This window comes from Rissa tridactyla, chromosome 5, assembly GCF_028500815.1.
Source record: "Rissa tridactyla isolate bRisTri1 chromosome 5, bRisTri1.patW.cur.20221130, whole genome shotgun sequence".
NCBI lineage: Eukaryota > Metazoa > Chordata > Aves > Charadriiformes > Laridae > Rissa > Rissa tridactyla.
The window spans coordinates 35,349,488-35,375,828 of NC_071470.1; the positions used below are offsets into that span (position 1 = coordinate 35,349,488).

The 26,341-nt window shown below is 45.4% G+C and overlaps 1 protein-coding gene across 2 annotated transcripts in view; it reads left to right on the top strand.

Annotated features, from left to right (window-relative positions):
- Positions 1–26,341, top strand: part of SMYD1 (SET and MYND domain containing 1) — a 27,802-nt gene continuing 1,461 nt past the window's right edge. Inside the window, exons 1-9 of one of the 2 annotated variants that reach the window (XM_054203628.1) lie at positions 1–441; positions 10,940–11,116; positions 11,781–11,994; positions 13,644–13,774; positions 15,698–15,736; positions 18,693–18,885; positions 22,119–22,211; positions 23,406–23,569; positions 25,078–25,246. In XM_054203628.1, coding sequence (XP_054059603.1) covers positions 305–441; positions 10,940–11,116; positions 11,781–11,994; positions 13,644–13,774; positions 15,698–15,736; positions 18,693–18,885; positions 22,119–22,211; positions 23,406–23,569; positions 25,078–25,246 — 1,317 coding nt within the window. In that variant the 5' untranslated portion in view covers positions 1–304. The remainder of the gene's footprint in view (positions 442–10,939; positions 11,117–11,780; positions 11,995–13,643; positions 13,775–15,697; positions 15,737–18,692; positions 18,886–22,118; positions 22,212–23,405; positions 23,570–25,077; positions 25,247–26,341) is intronic. The other variant, XM_054203629.1, reaches the window with a different exon arrangement.

A 26,341-nucleotide genomic window follows, 5' to 3' on the forward strand; every position in this document is an offset into this window, starting at 1 on the left:
ACTGCTTGTGGCTGGGAGAAACAATTCCAAACGTGGTTTTCGGAGGGGGGTTTCCTAACGAAGCAGAAGTCCCAGCCCTGTGCCTTCCCCGCGTAGGTCGGCAATATTGCACAGAGGATCATCGCCTCCTGCCTCATCTGCTCCCACCCCCTCGCCCTCCTATGGGAAATGGTGTGGCCGGGGGTGGTGGGGAGAGGCCAGCCCTTTTATAAGCGTGGTCTTGCAGCAAGTCGAAGTTGAGAGGAGTGACGGGAGATTTGGCTCGCTCTGAGATACCCACCTCCCAAGCCTTGGGGTCCCTGGGATGACCAAAGGGGGAATGGAGTCAGTCGAAGTGTTCACGTCTGAAGGCAAAGGCAGGGGCTTGAAAGCGCAGAAGGAATTCTTGCCCGGGGATGTCATCTTTGCAGAGCCAGCCTACGCTGCTGTGGTTTTTGATAGGTAAGAGAAAAGCACTTGTAAAACACAGACTGAAAGTCATCTCGATGCAAAATTTCATTTGTCCAGGCAGGTAAAAGTTTGAAAGCATCTGGACAGCATCAAAGAAGGGTGCAAAGGGAAGTCAGAAGTCAGCTTATAGTCACTTTATAGTGAATGTGCTTCTCAGCTTTTTTGCTTTCAATATGGAGCAATCTGTTTCTAGGATGTGATCTTGCAAGGTGCTCGGTGCTGTCAGCTTTTACCAAATGCAGTGAAAGTTGAGTGTATTCAGTACCTTACAAACCTGGATCCATGTTACGCTCAGTGAACTGCCAGGACTTAGTGTAATTCTGGTACAGCAATCTCAGACTGACTTTGCTGGAGCCTCCGATATATAATGCATGATAAAAGTGAGTTATGTTGTGCTCTGCTCACGTGTACCATCTCCCAGCTGTACACGCTGCTTCATTGCCCGCTGCCTTCAACCTAGAAACTAGTGGGGATCTGCGAGTGATATTGTTTCTGTTAAAGTGATTTTATATTTGTAGCTTGCTGAGTTAACTGGAGACAGGTTTCTGCTTTCACTCTTGCAGGAGGCTGGTTTAAAATTTTTGTTTACACTGATTTCTGAATTCTGAACTGAATTCTAGTGCAAACACGTTTTTCTTTTCTGCTGCTTGTTTCAAGGACGAACAACGTTCAATCAACCTGCGCTGCCAGTGTGGCTGGTAGGTGCCCACTTCTGCCCTTCAAATCAGTAAAAGATTCACTTAAATACCCTGAAAGCTAAAAGACACAAAACCAATGTCTATGTTAATCTTCCATGGAATAAATCTAGAATAAAGCCGCAGACATGAATGGAATTTGTTCAGCCTTATAAGTATATGAACTGAGAGCAGAATTTGGCCCAAACTTTTTAACCGAGGAGCCAGATGTCAGCTGAAGGTTTTGTTCTGGGCTTAGGAAATTGGTGAGCATTCTTCAAGGGCATCATGGTGAGTCCCGAGACTGATTTTTTTTGCTTCAAACTGCCATTGACTTTAGTGAATGTTCTGCACACTAAATAGGGCAGGGAGTGATTCTGCCTAGCTGAGCTTTCCCTGATTGAATAAACTCTGCTAATGAAGCCTGGGACGCAAGCAGAGCTCATGCTGCTGTTTTAATCCCAGTCATCTTGTAGCCGAAGCTTGCTCGTGCTCCTGTCTGATCTGGCAATAGCAGAGAATTGGGGATTAAATGGACAGAGCAGGAAATAAGTTTTTTTTGTGCCTTTCATTCACTTTTTCCTTGCCCTTATGCTGTCAGTGGGTGAGCATGTTTATGAATCTTTACAATAGCAGCAATGACACCTTTTAGTTTTTATTTTAATATGTCATTGCAAGAGCTCACATTGAAAATGTCATTTTTTTTATTTTAAAATGTTAAGTTCTTGAATTCTTACCCCTGAGTTCAATTATGGTAGTTAGTGACAAAACCATCTCTCCTTGACGTGTCCTTTTAGCTCTTGTACTTGTTTCACTTGTGTCACTAGCTGGAATCTTGCTGTGATACTATGTTTGCTTCGGAAGTGCCTATGGACAATTATTTCTCCCATAGGCCTTATTAAAAATACTGATTATCTTTTAAACCATTGAAAACACTTTGCCTTTTGATTGCTGGTTGAGATTTGTTTTTCTTCTATGTGAAATGTTGCGGGCATCAGGCATAGAGCTGCCCTTGTTGAAGAGCTACAACTTCACTGCATTTTCAAATGTCACTTGCGTAACGTGAGATAAGGGAAGAAACTCTCACCCCATCAGCTCTTAGACTGCAGACTGTGTCAGACTTAGGTTTCCAATGGAAAATCTTGGATGCTCTTGGATGAGAACTGTGTTTCCCTCCCTCCTTCCCTAGTCTGTGTTTGTTTAGCTCCCAGAGGGCAGGCCCAGACACTGAGCAGCAAGAGGGTGAAGTAAACGTTTCCCTTCATCTTTGGTTTTGAAGGTACCTTCTGCTGCTATCCAGAGTATTAAATTGCATATAACCTCCATTGAACTGATTGCTACCAAAGAAAGGTAGCCTGAATCTTTGAAGGACCTTCAAGAGTAAATCCACACTAGGCCATGGTGTCTGGGCTTGCCCTGAAAGAACTGCTGTTGCCTCTGCCTGGATGAAGAGTCTAATGAGGAGGCATGTGTTTTTCCATGCCCACAAACAAGCATTTGTAGGTCCTAAAACTGGTGTTGAGCCTACACTATTAAATATGATCTCACTCTGCATTGGGAAACCCAAAGTCCAGAGCCAATCATCCTAACTCCACTCAGCATCTCCATCTCTTGCCGAGAGCAATGTATATGTGTACTATGGAAAGGGGATTCTAATATGAGGGGTAGCTTTAATTTTTCAGCTCAGGTCCTACCAAATCAGTGATCAAATTTTCCACAGAGATCTGCTTTCTTTGTGTATAAAGGCCACCATGGCAGCACAAGAGTGCAGAGTACTTGGGTTCTGCCGTACTTTGCAGCCCTTTGAGGAGCTTAGTTCTTTGGGAAGTCTGGTCCCAGTGTAGATGCTGAGCCCCTGAAATCCTGCCCCTGCTTTTGCTGTTGAAATCAACTTCTGTATAGACGTCCATCATACTACAGTAGCCACACTGCAGTCTTCTGTGTGATTACATGTGATGTGGGAATACAGCAGGTGAAGCAAAGGTCTCTTTTTCAGATTAGCAGGGGCAGCTTTTAAAAGATACAACGTAGTTTTCTTGGTGTGGCCATACTACAGGATGGAAAGCAGCTTGTGTTTGTGCCCGGGCACAAAACTCTCAAGAGATGAGAGGTTTTACAGTTCAGAAATGGGGGAGCCCCATAAAAGCTAATCATTATTTGACCTGGTGAAGAACGCAATTATGAAATGAAAAATTTGCATTATCTGCTGTAGGCATTTAACTTCAAGTGTGTGAGAAACCCCTCCATAGGGCTGTTGCACAGCCGAAACATTCCTTTCATACTGTGAGAAACTACCAGAAGAACTAACCTCTTTGCCCTGACTGCACAGGGATCTAAGGAGCCTGAACGACTGATCTTGGCACCTGGTGTTAGGTGCTTACAGCAGAAAGTGTATATACGCTATGCTTTGGGCTTAAATGATGCAAAGGCCCTTCTCTATATATTGATGTGATGAACTGTGGAAGTAATTTGGACCTGTCACCCAACTGCGCTGTAGGAATGTCTGTCTTACAGTAAGAGGCTAAGTTTGAGAAGGTGTCGAGAATTTTTTAATTTGCCAGGAAAAGGAGAAATGTTTTCTTTGACAAAACTCTATAATCAGCCATCATACTCTGAGTGAGTAAGACCCATCAATTTAACTGGACCAACCTACAGGGTGATGTGGTGGCTTTTCCAGCAACATGCTTTGGGACTCAGCTTGCAAATTAAGACACCCAAAACTAAGGTCTGTTATGAGTATCTACGCAGAGCTAAGGGCAGGATTCAGTTGCTATAGGTGTTTAGTGTCATTTGAGATGCCCCGGGGTGTCTGAGACATCCTCTTAGGGATGACAGGTACAAAACAGGATTTATGAGAATCAGGCCTCCTCTCAGGCCAGATGGGTGTCCCTGCAGGGCCTAAAATAACACTGGGCTTATATATCCAGGCAAGCGAAACCAGCTCTAAGTGCCCTTTATAATCAATGGAGCACTATAATGTGCACAGAACACAGATACCTTCCTTTGGGCTGAATGGCTTTCCAGACACCACTGAGTGTTTTGATGTGATCTCTACTTAAAAACTGTGGGTACAGATGAGCACATCTTGGTGTCTAAATCTGCAGACTGCATCCCATCCTGGAAGCCCCTGAAGGTCACAGGGACGATGAATGTCCCTGAAAGTCCCTGAATGCATTGAAGCTGATGAGGGCTTGTACTGTTAGACTCAATGATGGTTGTCTGAGAAGCAGTTTCTGACCTGGTGCCAGAGACCTTTAGTCCAGAAGTACATAAAAGTCAAAGTGAAGCTAAAGAAGGTTCCTACAGACATCAGCCAGCTCATAGTTTCTTAGATGTTCGGGCCAGGGTATGACTCACAAGGCTAACCCTGCACATTGCATGGAGGTTGGACTAGATATCCTTTAAAGGTCCCTTCCAACCCAAACAATCCTATGGTTCAATGATTCTATAACCTTTTGCTTAGCATAGTGGTTACTGGGCATTGACTCCTGCATCAAGCCTGTTACTTCTACCTGAACTAGAGCAGGCTGTTTAGAGTGATGGTGAATATTGATTGAAAGGGGGTGGAGAACTCAGTGTGATCTCCAGTGTTTTGCTCTTTGGATAAAGTCCAGACAAGCTCTCTGATCTGTGTTTGAATCAGCCTTGCTGTTATCAGCTGAAATAGCACTTAGGAAACACTGGTGTTAGGCCTGCTTTGCCCTAAAATAGATGCAGAATGTTGGAAGTATATCTTCTCAAGGAATTCTGTGCCTTTGTTGGGGTCATTTTTTGATTTCTGAAGCCCCCATGCATTCCCCATTGACATTACCTCTCACTGAAGCTTTCCCTACTGCTGTGTTTACGTGCTGGGATTTAATCCTTCCCTCCTCCCTCTTTACTTTCTCTTTTAAGATCCCGGGTCTCCTTTCCTCACTGCCACCTTCAGGATGATGGCGGTCCCATCGCCTGGGACCAATGTACAGTATGTGACCTTCTCTTCTGGCATGTCAGTTGGCTCTCAAGCCTCTAAGAGTTTACATTTCCTATGGGCCTGATATATCTCTGTCAGCCTTCATCAGGAGAAGGTTTGCTCTTTAACTGGTGGGGTTTGAGAGACAGTAGTCAAGGCAAACAGTGTCATGTGGTAGAAGGCCAAGATCACCTGAAGAGCTGCTTGATGAGTGATCTGCAAATTGCTATGAACTTGAGATCATGTAATTTTTGTACTCCTTTTTGATGTATGAAGCAGGCCCAAAACATTTGCTAAGGGAAATGTTCAGTTTCTAATGGGAAATGTGGGGAGCTCCGTTATTGTAGCTGGGATGACCTAGGGATATAAGAAATGCAAAATTTTCCGTAAGAATATGACTCTGAAAAGATTGTGGAAGCAAATACTTTGAGTTGATATCATATTAACTCATATTGAGTTAATATGAGAGTTAATGTGATAGTATTCCAAATGTCTAAAATTTTCTGGGGTTTGATTTTTTATTATTATCTCATTTGTTCAATAGCTTAAATAAAACCTGGGAGAAAACTTAGCTTTTTTAAAGGAAAACACATCCACACCTCTTTAAAAAGAGGCTGAGAAAGCTTGTAATGAAACACTAAAAGTAAAATAGTCTAAAATAAATTCTCCACTCAAATCAGACAAACTAGGATGTGTCATCCTTGACATTTTAGAGGTAAAATTACTAAGTTCCAACACCCTTTTTTAAAGGAGCAAAACTATTCTTGTGCTGATAATTCACCATTATAGGTATCCTCAGTAGAAACCAGCAACTGAACCCTTCCCTTTTCCTTTCACTGCTGAAAGAGGAGGTGCATTTCCTTAGGCAGTTGTGCTTAATGAAGTGTTACAGCGTCTTCTTTGAAAGCCAAGTGGACTTTGTCTACATCTGAGGTTATTCTTACGCTGTCCTCTGTAGAACGTTGAGGAGAGAGTTGCCTAGCCAGCCAATAATAAATATGAGTAAGGTGGACTTAGGTGTAAGTTAGGTTGTTTGTGTATGTCATCTCTCATATACAGAATAGCATAAACTCATTAAATAGTTCGTGAGCTTCTTACTATTGTCCATTAGCCATCTCACTTTGCTTTTCCAGATCAGTGAATGAGATGCTGTGGGTGTTGGATGGGAAATGATTGACAGATGTTTGGGTTGCGCATGTCTCAGAGATGAGGTTAATATATTCCTGTGGCAGTGTTCAGCCCTCTGTCCTGGCAGGTCCAACAGATCTTAATCCATGTGAATCCAGTCCAAGCAGTCACAAGAGCTATTTGTTTCTTCTGCTTTCACTGAGAGCCATGATTGCAGGAGCCATGGTTTAGCTGACAGTGCTCTGTCACCTCTTGTGTTTGTTGGCTGGCATATTGAATCATTGCTTTTGTGACTGTAGCTATGTCCAGGATTGGTAGTAGTTGTGCATCTCGTCTACGTAACATCAGAGCTCATGAGTCTCTGAGAATTGAGCTCAGTTGATGCTTGGATGAGGGGCCAAGGAAACCTGATGCTCTCCAGAAAGTAATTTAGTGAGTCAGTCAGTGGCACCTGCCTTCCAAGTCAGTCCTAAATCCCTGACCTGGCAAGACTTGGATGGGCTGGAGAAATCACTGTGTTAATGAAGATCCTGCTTTTGGGCAGGGTGAAAAAAAGAAGTTCTCACTATGTGTGGAAGATGGCAGTGAATGAATGGCCAGAGATCACCCCAGAGGCCATGGTGTACATAGACGCAACAGAAAGCAGTTGTATTGTCCCCGTGTTAAAGCAAGGGAAGCTGAGCACTGAGTCTCTAAGGGTTCAGACCTCCAGGGCTCCTGTAAGTACCACATATCTCTCCAGAAACCTTTAGTGCTGCCTGGCCATGCAGCATCCTGACCACTTGGGCATGGGCGGCTCTCTTTACAGGGAGAGGAAGCTCCATCTAGGCCACCTGGAGCCATTTTGTGTTGTGTTAAACACTTTCTAGGCCAGACAGAGAAGGCTTTATAGATCAGTGATTTCCACAGGCTGAGAGACTTGGGTTTAACCTGCTGCTTCCCCTCTCCTTGGGGAACCTTAACCGTTGCAGAGGGGATGACAAGGGAGACTGAACCACTGCAAACCTATGGTGTCCTTGTTGTTGTTGACCTCCAGGACAGATGGTATCAGAGTCTGTCATAAGGTCTAGTCCTGGGGCCAAGGAAGAGCCGCACTTTGCCATCCCTATTCAGGGCATCCGGCACTGAGCTTCTCTGAGGCAGCAGGAGTTTTCATGGCTGCCTAGGGACGCCTCGGGGATTTAGGTGCTTGCAGGGTCAGCTTGAGCAATGCTTGTTGAAAATTTAGGGAACAGATATCAAATACCTGTGTCTCCTGATTTTTTTTTACTGTGCCAAGAGTTGAGCCCAGGCCTCTGGAGTGCTGGTGACGCACATTCTCAATAAATCCAGTCTTCTTTTAAACCATTTCTGAGCACGGAGGATCCCGCAAGGGTTTTATGAGAGTTGTGGTATTTCTTATACCTGCCAGTCAGACTACCTATGAGCAATTGTGTCTGCAGTTTCAATACCATGTGATCTGTTCCTTTTCCTCCTCATGAAGTTGTATATAACTATTTTTTTGGTGCATTTCTGCATCTCCTTAGAAACGAGGGCTTTCCAGGGCTGGTGGTAAGTTCCACCAGTTGTGTTTGCTTTGGAAACTCTGGACACTATATGCAATAAACAGCAAAACACAAAGCCGACATTTTAGTATTTTTCTGTTCTCAGACAGAGCTGGGGGAAGACAAGCCTCTCTCTGAGGACTTGGGTTTTGCTGCACCATATTCCCCTCTGACCTGTCGCTCCTCTTTACAGGGAAACTTCTTTAACTGCCTTTTCACTTTCTGACTGCCCTCAAAGCACGCAGGCAGCAGGAGGGAGCCCCATTCCCTGAGTGAGATATCTCCCCGTGCTTCCTGGCACAATGTAACCATGCAGCTTTTATCAGCTGTCTGGCTTTCCTTTGCCTTACAAGGAGTGCAATCTCTCTTGCACCTCTCTGCCCCTCTGACTTGACAACTGACAGAGCACAGCCTCGCATTTCTCACCATCTCCCAGCTATTCCATTTGACTTAATGGAGTTGGCTGCGTCCCCCTTCCAGGACACATGATCCCTCCTGTCCCATCCCGGCTGCTTACCTTGCATTGGGCTCCCTCCTGTGTGCTGGCACTGCTCACTGTCATTTTCCAAACCTCATTTTTGCATGTGGTTTTGTCTGCTGCAGGTTGTCCTGCTTTAAATCAATGGCCCTCTGCTTTAAATCAATGGCCCTCTTCATCCCACAAGAGCCGAGGCGCAGGGTGGATTGTATCAGCAGCTAATGCAATAGTGCCAGAGGAATAAGAGCGCATTTTAAGTGTACTGTGATAGATATAAATATGCATATGTGTGTTTATATATCTATCTCTATAGTGGAGAGGCAGGACAGTCTTGGGGCTGTGAGTCTGATTCCTGCCTGTGGCACAGCCTCCTTGTGTCATCATCAATATATTTTTTATTTCCTTGTGCCTCAGTTTCCCCACTATGGGCTGTGGATGATGATAATTTTCCTTTGGTAATGAAGCCTCTGTGGTCAGTGAGCTTTTTGCCGTGAGAACCTCCCTCCTGGGGCCGGTGGTGTCTGAGTGATGGGAATTTAAATTCTCCTGCACTGTCGAGCCTGGCTGGAGGCAGAGGTAAAGTGAGCAGTTGCCCGGAGAAGCAGGCAGCTGGGGACACCAAATCAGGCAGTGAAAAGCCTCCTTTAGCAGCATGGCAAAAGTCCCAAAGTTGTTTGGGCAGGAGATCAAAGTGTCTCCCCTTCCTTCCCAATGAAGGGGCAAGCAGCTGGACATGTGCAAGGGGGACATGGGGGAGGTTTCCTCTTGGTCCAGGACCCTGAACACTCTCAGAGGGAGGATATCAGGTGAGATTTCTTCATCAGTGTCCTCTGATATATTCCACCTCCCCAGCCCTTGGTTATAGTAACATACATGCAATTGTAGAATGCTTTTTGGAAATACTGTTTAGAACTCCGCAAAGAAGAAACCTGCTCCTTTTGAAAGGTGTTTCTCAGTTATCCCATGACCGTCTAACTCACAGTAACCTATCAACTAGTTAAACTGCAGAGCCAGGAGCAGGAATAGCTGGTGAGCAGCACTTATAGCTGCTGGCACCAGAGAAAGACACGTCAGGCTTTTCAATTTGGAGGAGAAATCTGTGTTCCTAGCCTGTCTGCAGGAAGGCTTTAAGTGGCCAAAAGAGCACAGTGCTAAAGCTGACACAGGACTAAACAGGGAGGACTTCATGCCCTGAGAGCAGGGCACGGCCTCACATTGGGCGCTGTGATCATTATCTTTAATGTTTAACAACACCCCCATGGGCAGCATATTCTGGGTCACCTAAATCATTGATGCTCTCAGCTCAGCCACGTACCAGCCTTGTGAAGGTGAAAGATCCCCTGAATTTATTAATAAAATCTTATGGTGGACATAAATGCAAGTACTGCTCCCTAAGCTTGGCACTACAGTTAGGCTACCCCAGGTCCTACCCAAGCCAGTGCTCCCGGGAGCTCTTGAGATTTCATCTTTCCTCTGTCTTCAGCTATTTGATGGTCCTTGGCCAACCCTGGGCAGCTGAAAATCCATTTGTTCCCCAGCATTTGTGCTTGGGGACTGCTGAATGTCTAGGAGCCTGCCCTCGTCCCTCAGACCTTCATTAATCCATGCTAAGCATCTATCTGAAGTCACTGAGATCAGGAAAGCCCCAAGCCCATCCAGCCTGGGGCTCTGTACTGGTGTCTCCTGATGGTGGACAGCCACGTACCACAACTGAAGGAAGGAGGAGAAGACATAAACCACAGAGATCTCCCTTGAAGGAGGCTGTTCTTTTGGTTTCCTCTTGTCATTTCCAATACAATGCCACAATTGCCAAGTGCAATACCTCCAGTACAGCTACACCTTTGGCCCGGTGACAAAAAGAAATGGCAAGCAAAGCTGCTTTTAATCCGTAGAAATGTATTTTGGTTTCAAGCAGCGCAAACAAAGGGTTTCCTTATGCAACCACTTCTATCTCTCACTCTTCTTCATTGTGATACACCTCTGGTCTGATCACTAGCAGAGCATTTCTGATGTATATTTTTATCCCCGCAGCATGCTTGTGCCTGAGGAAAGCTTAGGAGAGCAGTGAGGACGGCTCAGAGACATGGTACCTCTCACCCAATGTTTTCCTAAGTCTCAGGCATGGTGGTGGCTGCCGCTCCATTTTGTGACCTGCTCCATGTGAGGCCCAGGAAAGCCTTAGTGCTCAGCAGGCGTTCACTTCAGCCCAATTCAGAGGCGTTGCAGGCAGGTGAAGCTCTCAGACTGGCTCTTTGCCTTCACGGTCTTCTTTATGCTCCCTGGAGCCACAGGCTCATTAGGCATCTGCTTTCTGCTCAGCAAATGGGTGGCTTGTGCTTCAGCACGGGTCAGACAGAAAACAAAAACAGACTGAAAATCCTATTAACAGAGGCAGTGCTGAGGAGGAGCGGACGTGCTGAGGAGGAGCAGATGAGCTGCAGACAAGAGGGCTGAGAGCTGGGGAATGCTTTATTGCCGTCCTCCTCTAAACAAAATATTTGTCTCTGGTGTAGCCAAAGAGAAAAGCAACAGCACTGGGCAAGTGCACAAGCATTGTGCTCGGTGGGAGGTTTCTCCATCCTCCCAAAAAATCTCAGAGGGTCCATCCTTAGTGGGTGTGAGGAACCCAGGGATGCAAAGCGGGCAGGACCCTCACTGGGTGGAGCTGGCCCTTCACTGAGGTACAAACCAATGTGTCCTTCTGTCCTTCCAGCTTGACACACGTCATCTGTCACACCTGCTTCAAACGACAGGAGAGGCTCCATCGCTGCGGCCAGTGTAAGTTTGCCTACTACTGCGACCGGACCTGCCAGAGAGCGGCTTGGCTGAACCACAAAAATGAGTGCTCCGCCATCAAGAGGCACGGCAAGGCACCCACCGAAAACATCAGGTGAGAGCTGGTCCCCAGGGGCTGAGCCAGCAGCCTGGGGATGGTGGGAGAGGACAGGGCATCCCTCTGGAGGGTGGTGTGGAAGAGCCAAGTGGTCTCATTTGGATGGAATGGAGGTGGGAGACGGTTGGGAAAGGCCAGGAGCATCCCTGAGCTTCTGGGATGGGGACTTGGAGGAGCATCCAGGGTGTGAGGGGGTTGTGTTCCTGCTTTTTTTTTGGTGCTGGGCCCCAAAAACTCTACTGCAGCTGAACGTGATGAGGCAAACCTGCCCCGGGTAGTTTAGGAGGTGTGGGAAAGTGGGGAGTAGGTAGAAAAGTGGAAGAGGAGATGGGCTTTTCCCCAATTTGTCTACAGGATACATTGATTTGGATTCAAATCCTGGCTCCGTTATAAGAAAATGAGAGGAATCCCCAAAGAAATGAGAGCTGTAGAGGGATGGGGACCCACTTCTCCAGATAACCAGGGCAAAACCCTGCATCTGTCTCTCTTGCCTTCAAAAGCCCGTGGGTGGTGACCAGCCATCAGCCATTCAATTCTGAGCCTGTCTCAGTCTGTCTGCACACAATTTCCCACCCATGAAATGAATTTTTTATGGTACTTTGGTCCTTCTCCTTGCCCTTGGTGGTGGTGTTGCTGATGCCTGGGGCTCTCTTCTGGCCAGGCTGGCTGCCCGCATCCTGTGGAAGATAGAGAGGGAAGGCAGTGGGCTGGCAGAGGGCTGCCTCGTCTCTATCGATGACCTGCAGAACCACGTGGACAGCTTCGGTGAGGAGGAGAAGAAGGAGCTCCGCACCGACGTGGAGAGCTTTCTTGAGTTTTGGCCGCCCCAAAGCCAGCAGTTCGGCATGCAGTTCATCTCCCACATATTCGGAGTGGTATGTCAGAGGGATGGGAGAGCAAATGGGGGGCTACTTTTAATACCAGCTTCATGGAGAAAATCTCCAACCAGCTTGAGCTGAGGATGCCCAAGTACATCCCTCTCTTGCCCTTAAGAGGCCATAGCAGTTGGGATAGCCGAGATAGATATTTGCTGCAGGTGGTTTGAATACTGCTTGTTCACCGTCTGCATCACTTCTGCACTGACACTGGGAAACAGAGGCACGGAAAGGGTGAGGTCTGTAACCTTTTATCTGTTTAACCATGCAGGCAAGTGGCTCACTCAACCGTAGGTGCTGCGTTGTTATCACAAGTCCTACTGGGCATCTCTCTGCAACTGGGAGAGCTGAGAAAATCTATTTAAATACATTTTTAGTAAATATACTTAGAATATATTTGAATATAGCAGATCTGGTTTAGTATTTACATTTATGTCTATTATATATTGTGTGCATTAGATTTTTACATGTATATTATAAATATATATTTTGTATATATAAAAAAATAAAAATAGGTAAAATATATTAATACCATCAATATTAATGATCAATAATTGTTAATTAATATTTTTATATTAATGTATTATTATATGTATATATTATTATATGTATATATTATATGTGTATATTAATATATTAATAATAATAATAATAATAATGTTAATAATACTAAATATTATTAATAAGATCTATTACTAACTTGTTAACTACAAATTTTTGTTCTCAGTGTAGCCGAGAGGGAAATTCCCAGAAGCCAGTTCAGGCTGAGCTGCTTTGCCCCCAGCCCTGGTAGAAGTCGATGTATCCCGGACTGCACTAACCCCTCATCTAGCAACACTGCCAAAGGGGCCAGGGTGAGCTCCGCTCGCACCTCTGCTCATGACTGGTGTGGCGGAGAAGTCGGCTTTGCTAGCCCTAGCATAGGGAGGACACACAACATCCTTTGGTACCCACCCCAAAAAGAAAATGGGGTCCGCTGGGTGCAGAGAGACTAAAAACTGTTCCATTCATATGTGATAATAATGTACCACACGGAAAAGTATAATAATTCATTGTTGGTATATATGTCGTACAAAAGTAGTCATTCTGAATATTGTTTGTGACTCATAACAAACAGTAGTAATTGGTTTTTATAAGCTATGTGGGCCACCCAGCAAATGTGACCAGGTTGAATGCAGCTCCTAAGGTTCATTTCTAACTGATACCTGTTTTAATAAGCGTGAACTTTGCTTTCTGCCGATGCTCTGCTTGAATTGCCTCAAATTCATTTTCCTGTGACCTTTTTCTGAATTATTTGCAGGAAGCGAATATAAGGAAACCAATGCATGGTCAAACCAAATTTATCTTAGACATCCCAAATGAATATTAACAGCAAATATTCTGCAACATTTACTCAGCTCTTCTCTGGGCTGGTCCGTCTGCATGAGTCCTGCATTGCTTCTCTTCTGATGTTTTATCTCAACTAAAGATGTTGTTTCTACAACTACCTTCTGCAGTGATCTCATAGGCACTCCTTTCTCCTTAGAGTTTGGAGATGGGGTGCTGGAGATATACCTCTTCTAAAGCATCAATGGGAATTGAGAAATCCTGGATGTAGCTGAGTTCACCTGTTTCTCTAATGCTTCTTCTTGCCTATGTTTTGGGACTAGATCAGCTGCAACGGCTTTACCCTCAGTGACCAAAGAGGACTGCAGGCTGTTGGAGTGGGAATCTTCCCCAACCTCTGCCAGGCCAACCATGACTGCTGGCCCAACTGTACTGTCATCTTCAACAACGGCAAGTGAGTGGATTTCTTTCTTTGGGCACAGCAGAGATGCATCCTAACAGGCAGCTCAGCAGACCCTGCTAGCCCCACAGTGTCAGATCCCTATCGCAGAAAATCTGTTCATTGTTGTTTCCTTCTCTAGCTCAGAAAAAAAAATCAGGATTTTCTTTCTAAAGGGGAACTGTTTTCTCTCTCATTATTGTTATTTTAAAAATAACAATAATAAATTTTAAAAATTGACTGACGCACTAAACAAATACACAAGGTTTGACACCGAATCCAGCAAAGAATTTTTCCCTGGTTTCTGTGAATTTTGAAACCAGACTCAAAATAATCAGATAAAGTACTAAGTAGCTGGCTAGATCACCCCTTATATTCAGGCTTTATTTATAAATAGTTGAGGAACAAATATGATTAATAAATTATTAAAGATTATACTGAGTCCACAGTCCAAGAGTTTCTTATAACCAAAGCTTGCAATCAGCTGTGTACCACTATCTGCCAATGTGTTTATAACCATCCCTAACACAAACCCTCATCTTTGTGAGAGTGTACCATCTCTAATAATCACTGATTAACTCTCTAGCAATGGGATCTTAATGACTGTTATCTGCAAAGCGAGTCACGTGCAAGTGCAGGATGCCCTAAGCAGCTGGGCATTCCCCATTCTCACCCAAGTCCTATAAGAAAACTTCTGTGGGACATGTGAGATGGAGAGAGATTAAACGGGAAATGCAGGGATGTTTCAGCAGAGCTGGGAGTGGAGGCTGCTGCTCTCGGTGCTTGGGGCAGCCTGCGGGAGGGATGTTCTGCCCTTCCCAGTCTCCTCCCAGGCCAGAACAGGTAAAACTGCTGCTGATCCAGCAAGTTACCTGTGGGAAACTGCTTGCCAAAAACTGCACAGCCACAGTATTTCATCCAAAATTTCCAGTAGGTCTTAAGATTTTACGAATTCCCATATTCACCAAACTTTAGTGATATAAGTTAATGTCCCAGCCTCCCCTTCTTTAACTGACACATTGCTTGTGTGCTCCAGTTCTCGCTGCTGGTTTTACCTGATAAAACTGTATCAGCATTTATCAAGCAGCTGGTAAATGAGCAATGGAAAACAAAACTGCATTAGGATGATTACCTTGGTGGGAAATAGAGTCTGATCCAAAATCAGATTGGAGTCTGTGCTCTGATATCCAACTGCCCTGGATCAGATCCATAGTGGGATGAGGAGAGCCTCTCCCACCAGCCTGGGAAGTGGAAGAGGTAACTAGCAGTGATAGCAACTCTGAAGCTTGAGTTTCTGGGCAGTAAGTAGAGGAATGGCATTTTGTTTGCCTGGCAGCTTGTCAAAGCTCCCACATGTATCCTGTAACTGACTTTAAAACTTGACCATCTGGTTATTGGCCCGGTAAATTATGAAGGTCTCTTCTCTTTCTGGGGTAACCTGATGATAAGCCACTGTTGTGGGAACTGAGCTGTCTATCAACGCTCAAGGCACAATACCGGACTTGAGGACGCATTAAACTCATCACACAGAGCCCAGTCATTGTCGCTGATATCCCTGTCTGATGTCCATTTCAAGCTGTGTTTTAGAAAGCATGACTACTGATGGCAATGGAGACATTTCTGTGCAGGAGAACCAGTCCCCTTGTGCCTGCCAAACACCAGGAGCGGGTTTTGCACACCCCGTGGCTGAGACCACTCCTAAAATCACAATGCCAGGACAGTTCTCTGCCCCATACTCCACGGCCCAGTGATGGGCAATTCAGTTACGGCAGCTGCATAGCGAAAGCGAAGTTCTCATGCAGTGAAACATGAGCCCGGCACAGGGAACCTCCTTGTCTCTGGCAGGATGATGTCCTGATGCTCTATGCCGTGTACCCATTTTTTTTTGTTGTTGTGCTTGTACCTGTGTAAACTGCAGATGTTTGTTTTGTCTTTCAGTCATGAGGCTGTAAGATCAATGTTCCACACACAGATGAGGTGGGTCGGTCTTGAAAGCATCATCCTCTCCCCTTACCCTGTATCCCTCATGCCCTGTATTTAATGGAAAAACTACAAACAGCCTGAGGGGCTTCCTCTGTTTGCAAAAAATTTACAATTCCCTGTTTTCTGAACTTCTATTCCTCCCTGTGTAGGGGAGGAGCCCCTACTAAACACAAACCTCACTTAACTCTGCATTTTGTAGTAAATTAAAACGATAATAGTAATACTGTGACTGTCTCCCCCACTGCAAATTCCCTTTCTGCCTTCCCACTCTCTCCCTTGGCTTCCTCCCAGTCACTATTTCCCCTCTCCCACTTCTCATTTCTCCTCCCCTGACTACGGCAAGAGCATGAAAGTCAGAACAAGGTCTCGCTAATCTTGTACAGCCCAAAATAAAACCTTGCGTATTAGGAGATGAGAAATGATTGCATTACTGACATACTAAATAGTCCACGTTTCTTCTGCAACAAACGGTGCCTGTGGAATGCGTTGACTACAGTAGCAATACTATGAGATGTAGGTTTCATCCTTTTTTATCATAATACCCGATTAATGTTTTACCTTTTAATGATGCCACTGTTACCTGATCCAAACTAAAGAAATCACGAAAGTATATGCAAAAAAAAAAAAGTTGTCTGCTTAGCTCACTGCACTTGGTATATTACAGACAGTCCTGTTAAAGGGACACAGTTGTTTTGTCTTTAAACTTCAGTTTCAAGCAAGCACGCAATTTCCTCAAATAAGATACGAAATACTTTTTGAGTGCTCTTCTTCGCCATTGATACTTACTTGGTGCATTATAGATAGGACCATAAAAGCAGTCAAATGAGTTTCACTTCTGAGTAGAGTTGCTATTTTGGGGCATTTTGAGTTGTGAGCTATCAGGCACTCGCTGTGCCTGTGCCTGCGTCTTTCAAGGTCTTCGGTGCTTGGGGCAGACGCTGGGGAAAGAGCACAGGACAAGCTTGGTGGGATGCTCTCAGCTGACACTGTCTCTTTAACTGTAGCGTTTAAAATATGCCATGTGTTTCCAGGCTTATCCCAAACGCTATCAATCCCCTCCACACAAGGGACGGCTGCTTAAAATATACCTACGGTGCTTAGGCTATCAGGGGCATCATAAAAGTCAGAGGCTTGATTTTGCTTCTCTGGTTGCATGACTCCCTTTAACGAGGATCCCATTAAGTGTGAACAGGAATGTTTATATGTGTGAGCCTTTCTGATGGGAATTGCTTTTTCATGCACTTTCTCCTGCAGTAGCAGGTTGCACCTTTCTCTGGCTGGCATTTTCCCCTGGTTGTGACATAACTAATAGCTGCCCTTTGTGATGATGGCACATTTAGTGATAAACTTTGTAGGAAATATGCTGTTGATATGATCTAACAGCCAGAGAAGGTCAAGACCAGCCTCGGGGAGTAGTTTTCACAGCAGCTTTAGCACAGCTGAAAGGCTCAGAGCTACGCCCTTGGTCCTGAGAGCTTGTAACGGGAATTACAAGGGAATTACCATCCCTTTGCAGAAATATGATCACACAGAAAAGGTAATGTCAGAAAAAGTCATGTCCTCCCCAAAAGACTTACTTTTAATGTACCTGGTGAGACCTTTGGGTTCTATGCCACCTATGCCTTTGGTGAGACCTTCATTGGGTCCCATCTAAAGCCCCTCATGTTCAGGTGGGAGCCAGCAGGTCCCTCGCAGGTCCCTCTTGTAGCAGGTGTGTACATCAAACACGCCATTGAGCTCAGCAGGAGGATGATCAAGGCACACGCTGCCTGCAGTGATGCAGTCCCAGGACTGATGTACCACACTGTAGGGGGACAGTAGGGTGGGAGCTTAGAACATGGGACTGGTTTCATTTTGGTAACCTGTTAGTATGCCTAGCTGCAAAAATATGTTTAAACAACTGACTGGTCTGAGCAGAGAGCCCAAGGCCACTGGTCTCAAGTGAATTATTTCTAACTGTGGGTAATGTCACTAGTAGATGGTGGAATAGATGGTACAGAAGCACCATCTTGCAATTGGTATTTGATGGAGGTTTTTCTCAGTCTGGCCAGATTCTTCAGCCAGTTGTGCCTCTCCAGACTGCATGACTGAGAGATGACCCAGAGTAACGGGGAGATTTAAGTGTGTAGAGTGAAACAGCAAGGGAATAGTTTTGAGTGTGCATGTTATTTAAGACCTTTTGCAGGGAAAGACATGAGAGCAAGGCAGGTACAAATACCTGGCTTTCCAAAAGCCCGTCATTAAGGATTTGCTGTGGATTTTGGTTTAGTAACAGAGACTGGCAATTTCCTCCTGTTTAATATTAGCAATATCAGATCAAATAGGATATATAAAAAATAGACTGTGTCCAGAGAATTGTTTCTAAGCCTTTATGTAGATATGCATGAACAGGGCGAGGACATCTCTTTCCCAGGACCCAGAGGGAATGTGTCTTAACTTTTTGGAGTGAAAATGATACCGAAAGCAACATGGATCAGGATCTGGGAGTCTAGCCAAGGATGTACCGGGAGCATGCAAAGCGGTACTTAAAAAAAGACCTAAAGTCCAAACTCAGCATTTTGCAAGGCTTGTTGTGTATTTCTGGTCTCAGTGTTTTCTTCTGGCCAGGTCGCCTGCAACACAATAAAAGCGTATGTCTAGGTTCAGCCCCCTCCCACATAGAGTAATGGGACTTCAATCTGTTTATAGCTCAGACCCTTACGTACCCCTGCCAGGGATGGGCAGAGGGGCAGGAGGAACTGGTGTGACCATCTTTTTACTGTGTATTCAGTTAACCAGACTGCTGTCCGTCTCTGCATTGCCTCCCTGAAGAGCTAACACAGTGCCTTAGGGCAAGGGCTCACCCTTGCAAGGCAGGGGCAGGTTGCAGGATTCATCCCTGTTGGCTCTGCTGCTGTGCCTTTGCTTCTGCTGCTTCTCCAAGTCCACATGTGATCTCCTTTGCACCCAGGATTGAGCTGCGGGCACTGAGCAAGATTTCTCCTGGCGATGAGCTGACAGTTTCCTATGTGGATTTCCTCAATGTGAGCGAGGAGCGGCGGAAGCAGCTGAAGAAGCAGTATTACTTCGACTGTGCCTGTGAGCACTGCAAGAAACAGATTAAGGATGACCTGATGCTGGCAGTGAAGGAGGGGGAAAGCAAGGTATGGTTTGTCCTGCTGTGTCCAAACCCGGAGGTGGCTGCATCTCTTCCACCAAGGCATCTGTGTGTCTCTGTGACCACGGTTCCTCAGCCCGGGGACACTCTCAATAGGAACAGAGTCAGATTTTGTCAGAAGCCTGACTGGTGCCAATGTAAAAAATGAGAACAGAACTGAACCTTGATGGAGCACAACACCAATTCAAGCCCACCATGCAAGGCCAATTTAATCCCTATTATGCAACATAAGTGCAGTTTTTTATTTACAAAAATCCACAAAAGTTGCCTTTAACTTTGACCTAAAAGTCCATCAACAAGCAGAATGCTAAAATATTGAAAAATTAGGTCCAGAGCTGAGAAAAATGCTAGCATTTAGATTGTATTTTTTTTGAGGAACTGAAAGGGAATCAAAGTTTTGAACGGCAGAAAAGAAGATGCGCTGCAGTTGATTCATGGTGAGAGGACTAACAAGCACTGATGAAGCTGTACGGTTTGTAAAACACGTACCATCACATTGGCGCCAGGAAGGTGGGAAGCCTTAACTTCCAGACCTTTCTTGCAAAGGCCTGTCACAGGGAGTTTTTACCGTCGCTGGACATACATGCATGGTTGTTTTGGGCAGACTGACTGTCAAGAATTAACATGTTTGACTGCTCATTTTTAAGTAATCTGTGTTTTCCTTGGAGGTCTCACAAGTCATTGAGTGGGAGGGTGTAAGGCTGTGTCTTGCTATCGGCAGTGAGATGTGTTACTTGGCCAGCAGCTCCAGTTTACGAGCGTACTGGTAGCTCTAAGAGTGTATTTTAGGTTGCTCTGCCCAAGGATATAATTGCTCATATTTTTTGTCCTCTGTGGCAGTGTTAGCTTAAGGGGTTTCTACTCCTGCAAGCTTTACAAAGCATAAGGGAAGGGAAGGCAAGGCAGCGCAAGAGCATTTTAATGTATTATCAAGTCACTTAATGTGTTATCAAACAGTCACTTAACAAACCAGACAGTACCGCTCAGGGGCTGATGTGGGGCAGGACCAAACGGCAAAGGTGGGGTGAGGAACCATGACCTCTTAGATGAGCACTACCACCAGGAGAGGCCGATGGAGCTGCACCTTCCTGGGAATGACTACAAACCCCTCAGCTTTCAGCTCAGTACAGTTACCAGAAAGCCATGCTCAGTCCCGTGACTCTTCTTTCATATAGGTGGTGGTCAGAAAAGGCTGGATATTGCAGAGCAAATGTCTCTCCTTGAGCAAGGTTTGGAGAAATGGGATCAAACTGATACCAGGGAGCTGCCATGGGAAGAAGGACACGGGACTAGAAGAAACTCTTTGCTTGTTGGGTTCCCCATTAGTGCAAAAGAACCTGCTCTATAATCCTATTACTAAATTACCAAGCTTCATCTTAAAGCTAATTCTGACTACTGAAACTCCCCACTTCTAATGTAAAGCTGTCACAGAGCTCAGTCCTCTGATGCAGAAGCATTTTCATCTGACTTTCTGTAGAAGTATTTTCAAACATCTCCTCCAGTGGATGGCATAAAAAAATCTCAGCTCTCATTTAACACCTGCTATCAAGCCTTGACTGAGCAGTGAAATGTACTATCCCCTTTTCATGAGCATTAGAGGTGCTCTGCAGCATGCAGCGGGAAGGCATGCACTTTTGGGTAAATGTCCTCCACAATCTGAAGTGCTTGTATAGAAAAAGCCTGTAACTATGCAGGGTGCATGATTTCAGCTATTAAAAATACACTCCATCCACAGACAATAAGTATCCAGACTGACCTCACCCGCAGAACACGTCTGCTGGCCACTGGCTGTATCGCATTTTCTGAATTCAAGCTCACTTGCCTGAGAGTGGAAACACTCACAGCTGCGTGGAAAAAGCGCTATGAATATATGTAAGATTGACAGCTTACATCCTCAACAGCCGCTCTGACCTCCAGTCCTTCACCCCTTCCAAATAGTAGCAAAGTTCCTATTGTTCATAATGGCAACAGGCTTAGGGGTCTAGTAAATGCAAGAGAGGATTTTTATTAGACAAAGCTGCTGTGGAAGTGCCGGTTAAAGTACCTATTCTGGGAGTCTTTACTCAGACAGCATAGTGAGGTGATTTGTGCTGACGTTAACGTTGCCTTTGAATGTGCTCTGTGCATCAGGACACCCTGCATGCTGCTCAAACACCTGCCAAGATCCGATTAGCTGGGATAGCTTCGGTCTAATAATATAGAGTAATAAATCATAACACGTACAGATGTATCCATAAATAGATGGGGGGTATATGGCTCTAAAAAACTACTGGTTTTCCTTCCATACAAAACTTTCAAGGCCTTTTCCCAACTAGCTGAATTTCACAGATTCCTCAAAAATCTGATTGACCAGGTGTGGGAAAAAGACAACAGGACAGCCCCATGGTCCTGACTCCAAATCTTTGCATCCTTTGTTGCAACGTTGGGTCTCTGCTTTTGGTTCACACTCAGAGGTCCTTCCAGGCCGCTGGGCACATGCCTGTGCTCTGGCTCTATCATGTGTCTCCAGACCAGGCTCTTCCTGCAAGCTCCTGGAGTCAGGTGATTATGGGCTAATTTCAGGTGTCCCATTTATGCAAAGGAAGGGCATGTTAGCTAGAATGGTTTGTAAATGCAAATTTGAAAGGCTCAGAAAAACAGAAGATGAACGATAGTGCTGGATAGCATATTGTTATATTTCAGCATTAAATGAAGGGAGAGGAGGCAACTAACTAGGAGCTGGTTAGTGTTTTGTCAGGTATGCCTAGATGTGCATCATGCCTTCAAATACATGGTGAAATCCAAACTTCTTTAAGGTATGTGGGAAAATACACTCTCTGGATGGAACTGAAACCTGAGGTCAACAGTCTTATGGTGGTTGGACCTAATGACAGCATTTCTCAGGTTGGGTAAAGTTTAGTGGTCTTTCCTGTCCCTATTCCACCCATCTCTCATTCAAGAGCCTCATTTCTCTCAAGCAGCTGTGCTAGGAGCACCTGATACATGCTGACTCTTCAGCATCTTGTGAGACCTTCCAATTGCAGGGTCAGTTCTGTCCCATTTCCAGAGGAGAGAAGTGGTAGGAAGCCAGTGGTAGGAAGATAGTGAGTGATATGGGAAGCATCTTGCTAAGCTGATTTGTGTTCCTAAACTGTGGAACAAGCATCCCTTCAATCAGGGTATTTTGGCATGCATCAGGCAGTGCATTTTCCTCACTGTTTTTCCTGATGTTGTCCCCAGCCCTCTGCAGAGACGGTGAAGGAGGTCATCCAGTTCTCCAAGGACACGCTGGAGAAGATCAACAAGGCCCGCATGGAGGGACTTTACCACGAAGTGAGTCCTGCTACTTTTACTCTCTTGCTGAACATACACTGCCAGGAAAAGCAGGTCTTGTCCCTCTCTACATCAAAGGATCAAACAAACCCCCATTGCTGTAACCTGAATATACCCATGTCCTTCCTGCCCTCTTGACAGCTCAAATTGCAAAAGCTGACACTTGTTCTGCCCTCTGTAAAAGCACAACCATGTTTGAGAGGACTTCCCAGCCTTGTCTCTTTTGTAGTGATGATACGATGAGATTTAAGTGGCTTCCAGCACCTCCCATTGACACAGGTGTTGAACCAAGGGTCCCTGGGCAAAAAATGTGTATTAAAGGGCAAGAGTCATCCCTGCCAGGTAGCCTCATTAAAAGGAGGACAGTGGGTTTGGGAGAAGGATAGGACAGTCAGGAGACTTGCCACAAGTGTCAAGCTATGGGTTTATGGGCTATGTTTGCTTGTGTTGATCTCCTCTTCATTTCCTGGCTCCTGTGTGTTGCTCATTCATTGGGTGCTGAGGGTGAGTGTGTGGTGTGGGAGACCCACGTCCCACCTGGAGCACAGATCAAAAGGGTGTGAGACCTAAAGTCACTGCCTCCTTTCTCTCTCTTTTGCTGACCCAGGAAATATTTTATTGTTCTCTTCAGAGCGTAACAGCTTCAGGAGACACTCCAGGTTGAGCAACAGCCTGTGGGTTTGAACTTACTTTGGGAAAAGGCTGAAGCACCCCCGAGCAGAGATCTGGACATTGTGTCAGGGATAGATGCAGCCAAGACGCAGCAGAGCAGACAGGCATGGGACAGTGCAGCTTTGTGTCTCCAGCCCCATGGGGTCATTAAGAGCATTCATTGCAGCAAGTGTTCGTAGGAGGTTGGGTGGATGGTGTTGGAGTATGAGTCCTGTAGACACTTGGTCTCTGACAAAATCCGGACTCCTGGGATCTTTCTTCTCCTGAACAGTAGACATCACTTTTTCCTCATCACTTTTATGAATGTAACCTTGGGAGAGAAAGCTTTGGGCACCAATCATTTTGGTAGCCTGATGTTTCTCAACAAATCAAAGCATATCCCATCTTCCCCAACCTTCATGGAGGCTAACTTGGCCTTGAGGACTGGTATTGACCATGCAACCCAGAGGGCTTTGGTGTGGCAGCTTCGGGGCCAAAGGTGCTCTGACTTTCCCTTCCTCTCCCTGCTTCCCCCGAGTGCAGGTTGTGAAGCTGTGCCGTGAATGCCTGAAGAAGCAGGAGCCTGTGCTGGGGGACACGAACATCTACCTCCTGAGGATCCTCAGCATTGCCTCTGAGGTGCTGTCTTACCTCCAGATGTTTGAGGAAGCAGCTGATTACGCCAAGAGGATGGTGGATGGCTACATGTATGTCTATGCCCTATTTTTGGCAGAGCTCTCTTGTTATGCGATGTTAGGCAGTGTGTTATAGGAATAACTAACTTAGCCTCCTCCCTTCAGGAGGGCTGATGAATCAGATCCCAATCTGAATGCCGGCATTCAGATTGGGACCCGATTATATAACCAGACCCTTCCTAAATGCACAAGACCTCCCAAACACCTCGATTTACTAAAGTGTAACAGGGAAATGGTTTGGGTACATCTTTCATTAGCCTCTTTGTTTTGTCTCAGAAGCATCTCACAGCTGCCCTGGTAGCAAGACACAGAGCCTGGGTGCAGGACAGAGAGGCTATCACTGCAAGGGATGGTCTGTTCCCTTCACTCTTGAATAATACATGGATATTTGTCTTGGCTAATTGGTATGCACAAGTCCTGTGGTAAAGGCTCAGTGAGAATAAAGAAATTCAGGCTTAGTTAACATAGATCCAGGGCAAACCTCAGACTAAGACGTACTTCATTATTACTGAGGTTTTACTACAGGACTGGTAAGTATTAATTAGAAAAAAAAATTAAAAAGTAACATAAACCATAGAGAACAGGAGAGAGAAGCACCCATTTTGTCATCTCGTTGAACCTCCTGCTGAGAGCATCTCATTCCTATTACTTGCCGTTTTGGTGAGTTTCATCCCAAAAGGCCTGTGATATTTTGTTCTTTTCCAAAAGGGTGGCAGAGTCTAGAATGAACATCCCTGGCTTGCAAGCCTGACAAGGCACTTCATGTCCCAGCCCTGGCATGGAGCTAATTGAATGACACAGGGGAAATTGCTTCCACTCCCTGTTTCTCAGCTTCTCAGTCTAGACTGGGGACTGCAGTAATTTCCTTCCCTGTTTTAAGATCTGCCAATTCACTATGCCAAATAAGCCCATGAAGGCAGGTTTTCAGGTAAATCCAAGCAGCTTCTAACTCTGCCTGTGCTTCTAAAGTTGGATGTAGAGGCCAGGATTCATCATGCCCACCTCGGGTACTGATTGTAGGGGACTGATCTGACAGTCCCTAGAGGCAGGGATGCATCTCCAGGGTGTGAGATGAACATTTCTGGATTTTCTGGAACCACCTGTTTCTCTCCCCGCTTTGAATGAGAAGTTGGCGGTTGTTGGATTCTCAATTCAGGCACTGCATTCAGCATCTAAAGTTAAGTTTGTGCTGTCTGGGCTGTAGGGTCAGATCTAGATTTTGTTTGTGCCAAAATAATGTGGAATGACAGAGCTTGGCATTCTCCAACCCAGGTGTCCAACTTTCCCCGTTTGCGGGTTGTTCATCTTCTTTCACAACAACTCATGTCCTTGTGTAACTCGTGCCTTGTGTAACTCGTGCCTGCCCTTTTCTAAGCAGGGTTGCACATTTCAGTGGCACCAAATGCAACAGGGTCTCCACTTGAGTAAATAGTCTGCTCTTTGTCAAACACATCACGTCACTGACAAACATTTGGGAACCCAGGTCTTTCCTGAACTAAAATGACTCAATGTTTTTCCAGGAAAATATACCATCCCAACAATGCACAGCTAGGGATGGCCATGATGCGGGCAGGAGTGACACACTGGCATGCTGGTCTCATTGAAGCCGGGCATGGCTTGATCTGTAAAGCCTATGCCATTCTCCTGATAACCCATGGACCTTCCCACCCAATTACCAAAGACCTGGAGGTAGGTGTCATCTCCCATATTGTCTCTGCTGTCTGTCTGGGCAAAATTTGTAGAAGCAACCCATCCGTAAGAGCTGAGAGTTGTATCAAGTACTGACTGCTTCTTACTAGTGCTGTGGTTTTCTCTAGACTATGTTATAGTCTGCTGGGAAGCGCATTTCCCTTCCTGTGGGAAATTTTCATCCCTGAAAAATAGCTTTTATCCTGCACCAGGACATACATTAAAAATGGCTACTGAGACCCCGAATCTTCTTTGAAACTCCTGTGACCAAGGGCAGAGCCTCCCATTCTTCAGACAGCCTGATTTTGCTGCTCTCAGGTGGATGGCATTATAATTTGACTATATCAAACTACGTATGGTGGATGTTCCCAGTTTACCAACTGATTTTCTATATTGGTGTCCGTTCTTCTTTATTTACCACTCCCCGGTCCTTCTAAGCTGCAATGTATTTTTTCCTCAAATGACTGATAGGTGTATTTCCTAGCTTAAGGTTAAGAGCTGCAGATCCCAGGGAATTACACCTGCTTGGATATGATGAACTGTTTACAATTGCAGCTGGGGATCTATCATCTCTTTAGCCTTTGACTCACCTGATGTGACCTGTTGGCTTTCAGCACTCTCCTTTATTAGCCAAAAAAATTACATGATACCAAATTAAATCCTTTATTGATGTCTTGGCCCCGTTATAGCAGAGCTATAAGCTTTATTAGTGCAATTTCACATAATCAGAAAACTGAGTATCTAGTACCTAAAGCCAACCTGTCTGTTGACTCTTTCCCTATGTGTAGCAGAGGGCGAGACTCCAGCACGTCCATTTCCTTTCCCACTTACTTTAGGAGGAAAACAGTGGATATGTGGCACATGCTTATCTCTGTACTCCTAAACCAAGGGTTGAATAAACTCACAGATTTTCCTAAAATCCCTTCTGAGCTTCTGCCGTAATGCAGTGCTGGGAATGACTCTGCTCATGATGCATCCTGGGATGCAGGGGATGCAACTGTGATGTGGGTGAAGAGGGGTAGAGGATCCCTCCTCTACCTCCTTCCACATGAGGTGACGCCTACGCTGGTGATGGGTCACACCAAGGGTCAGGCC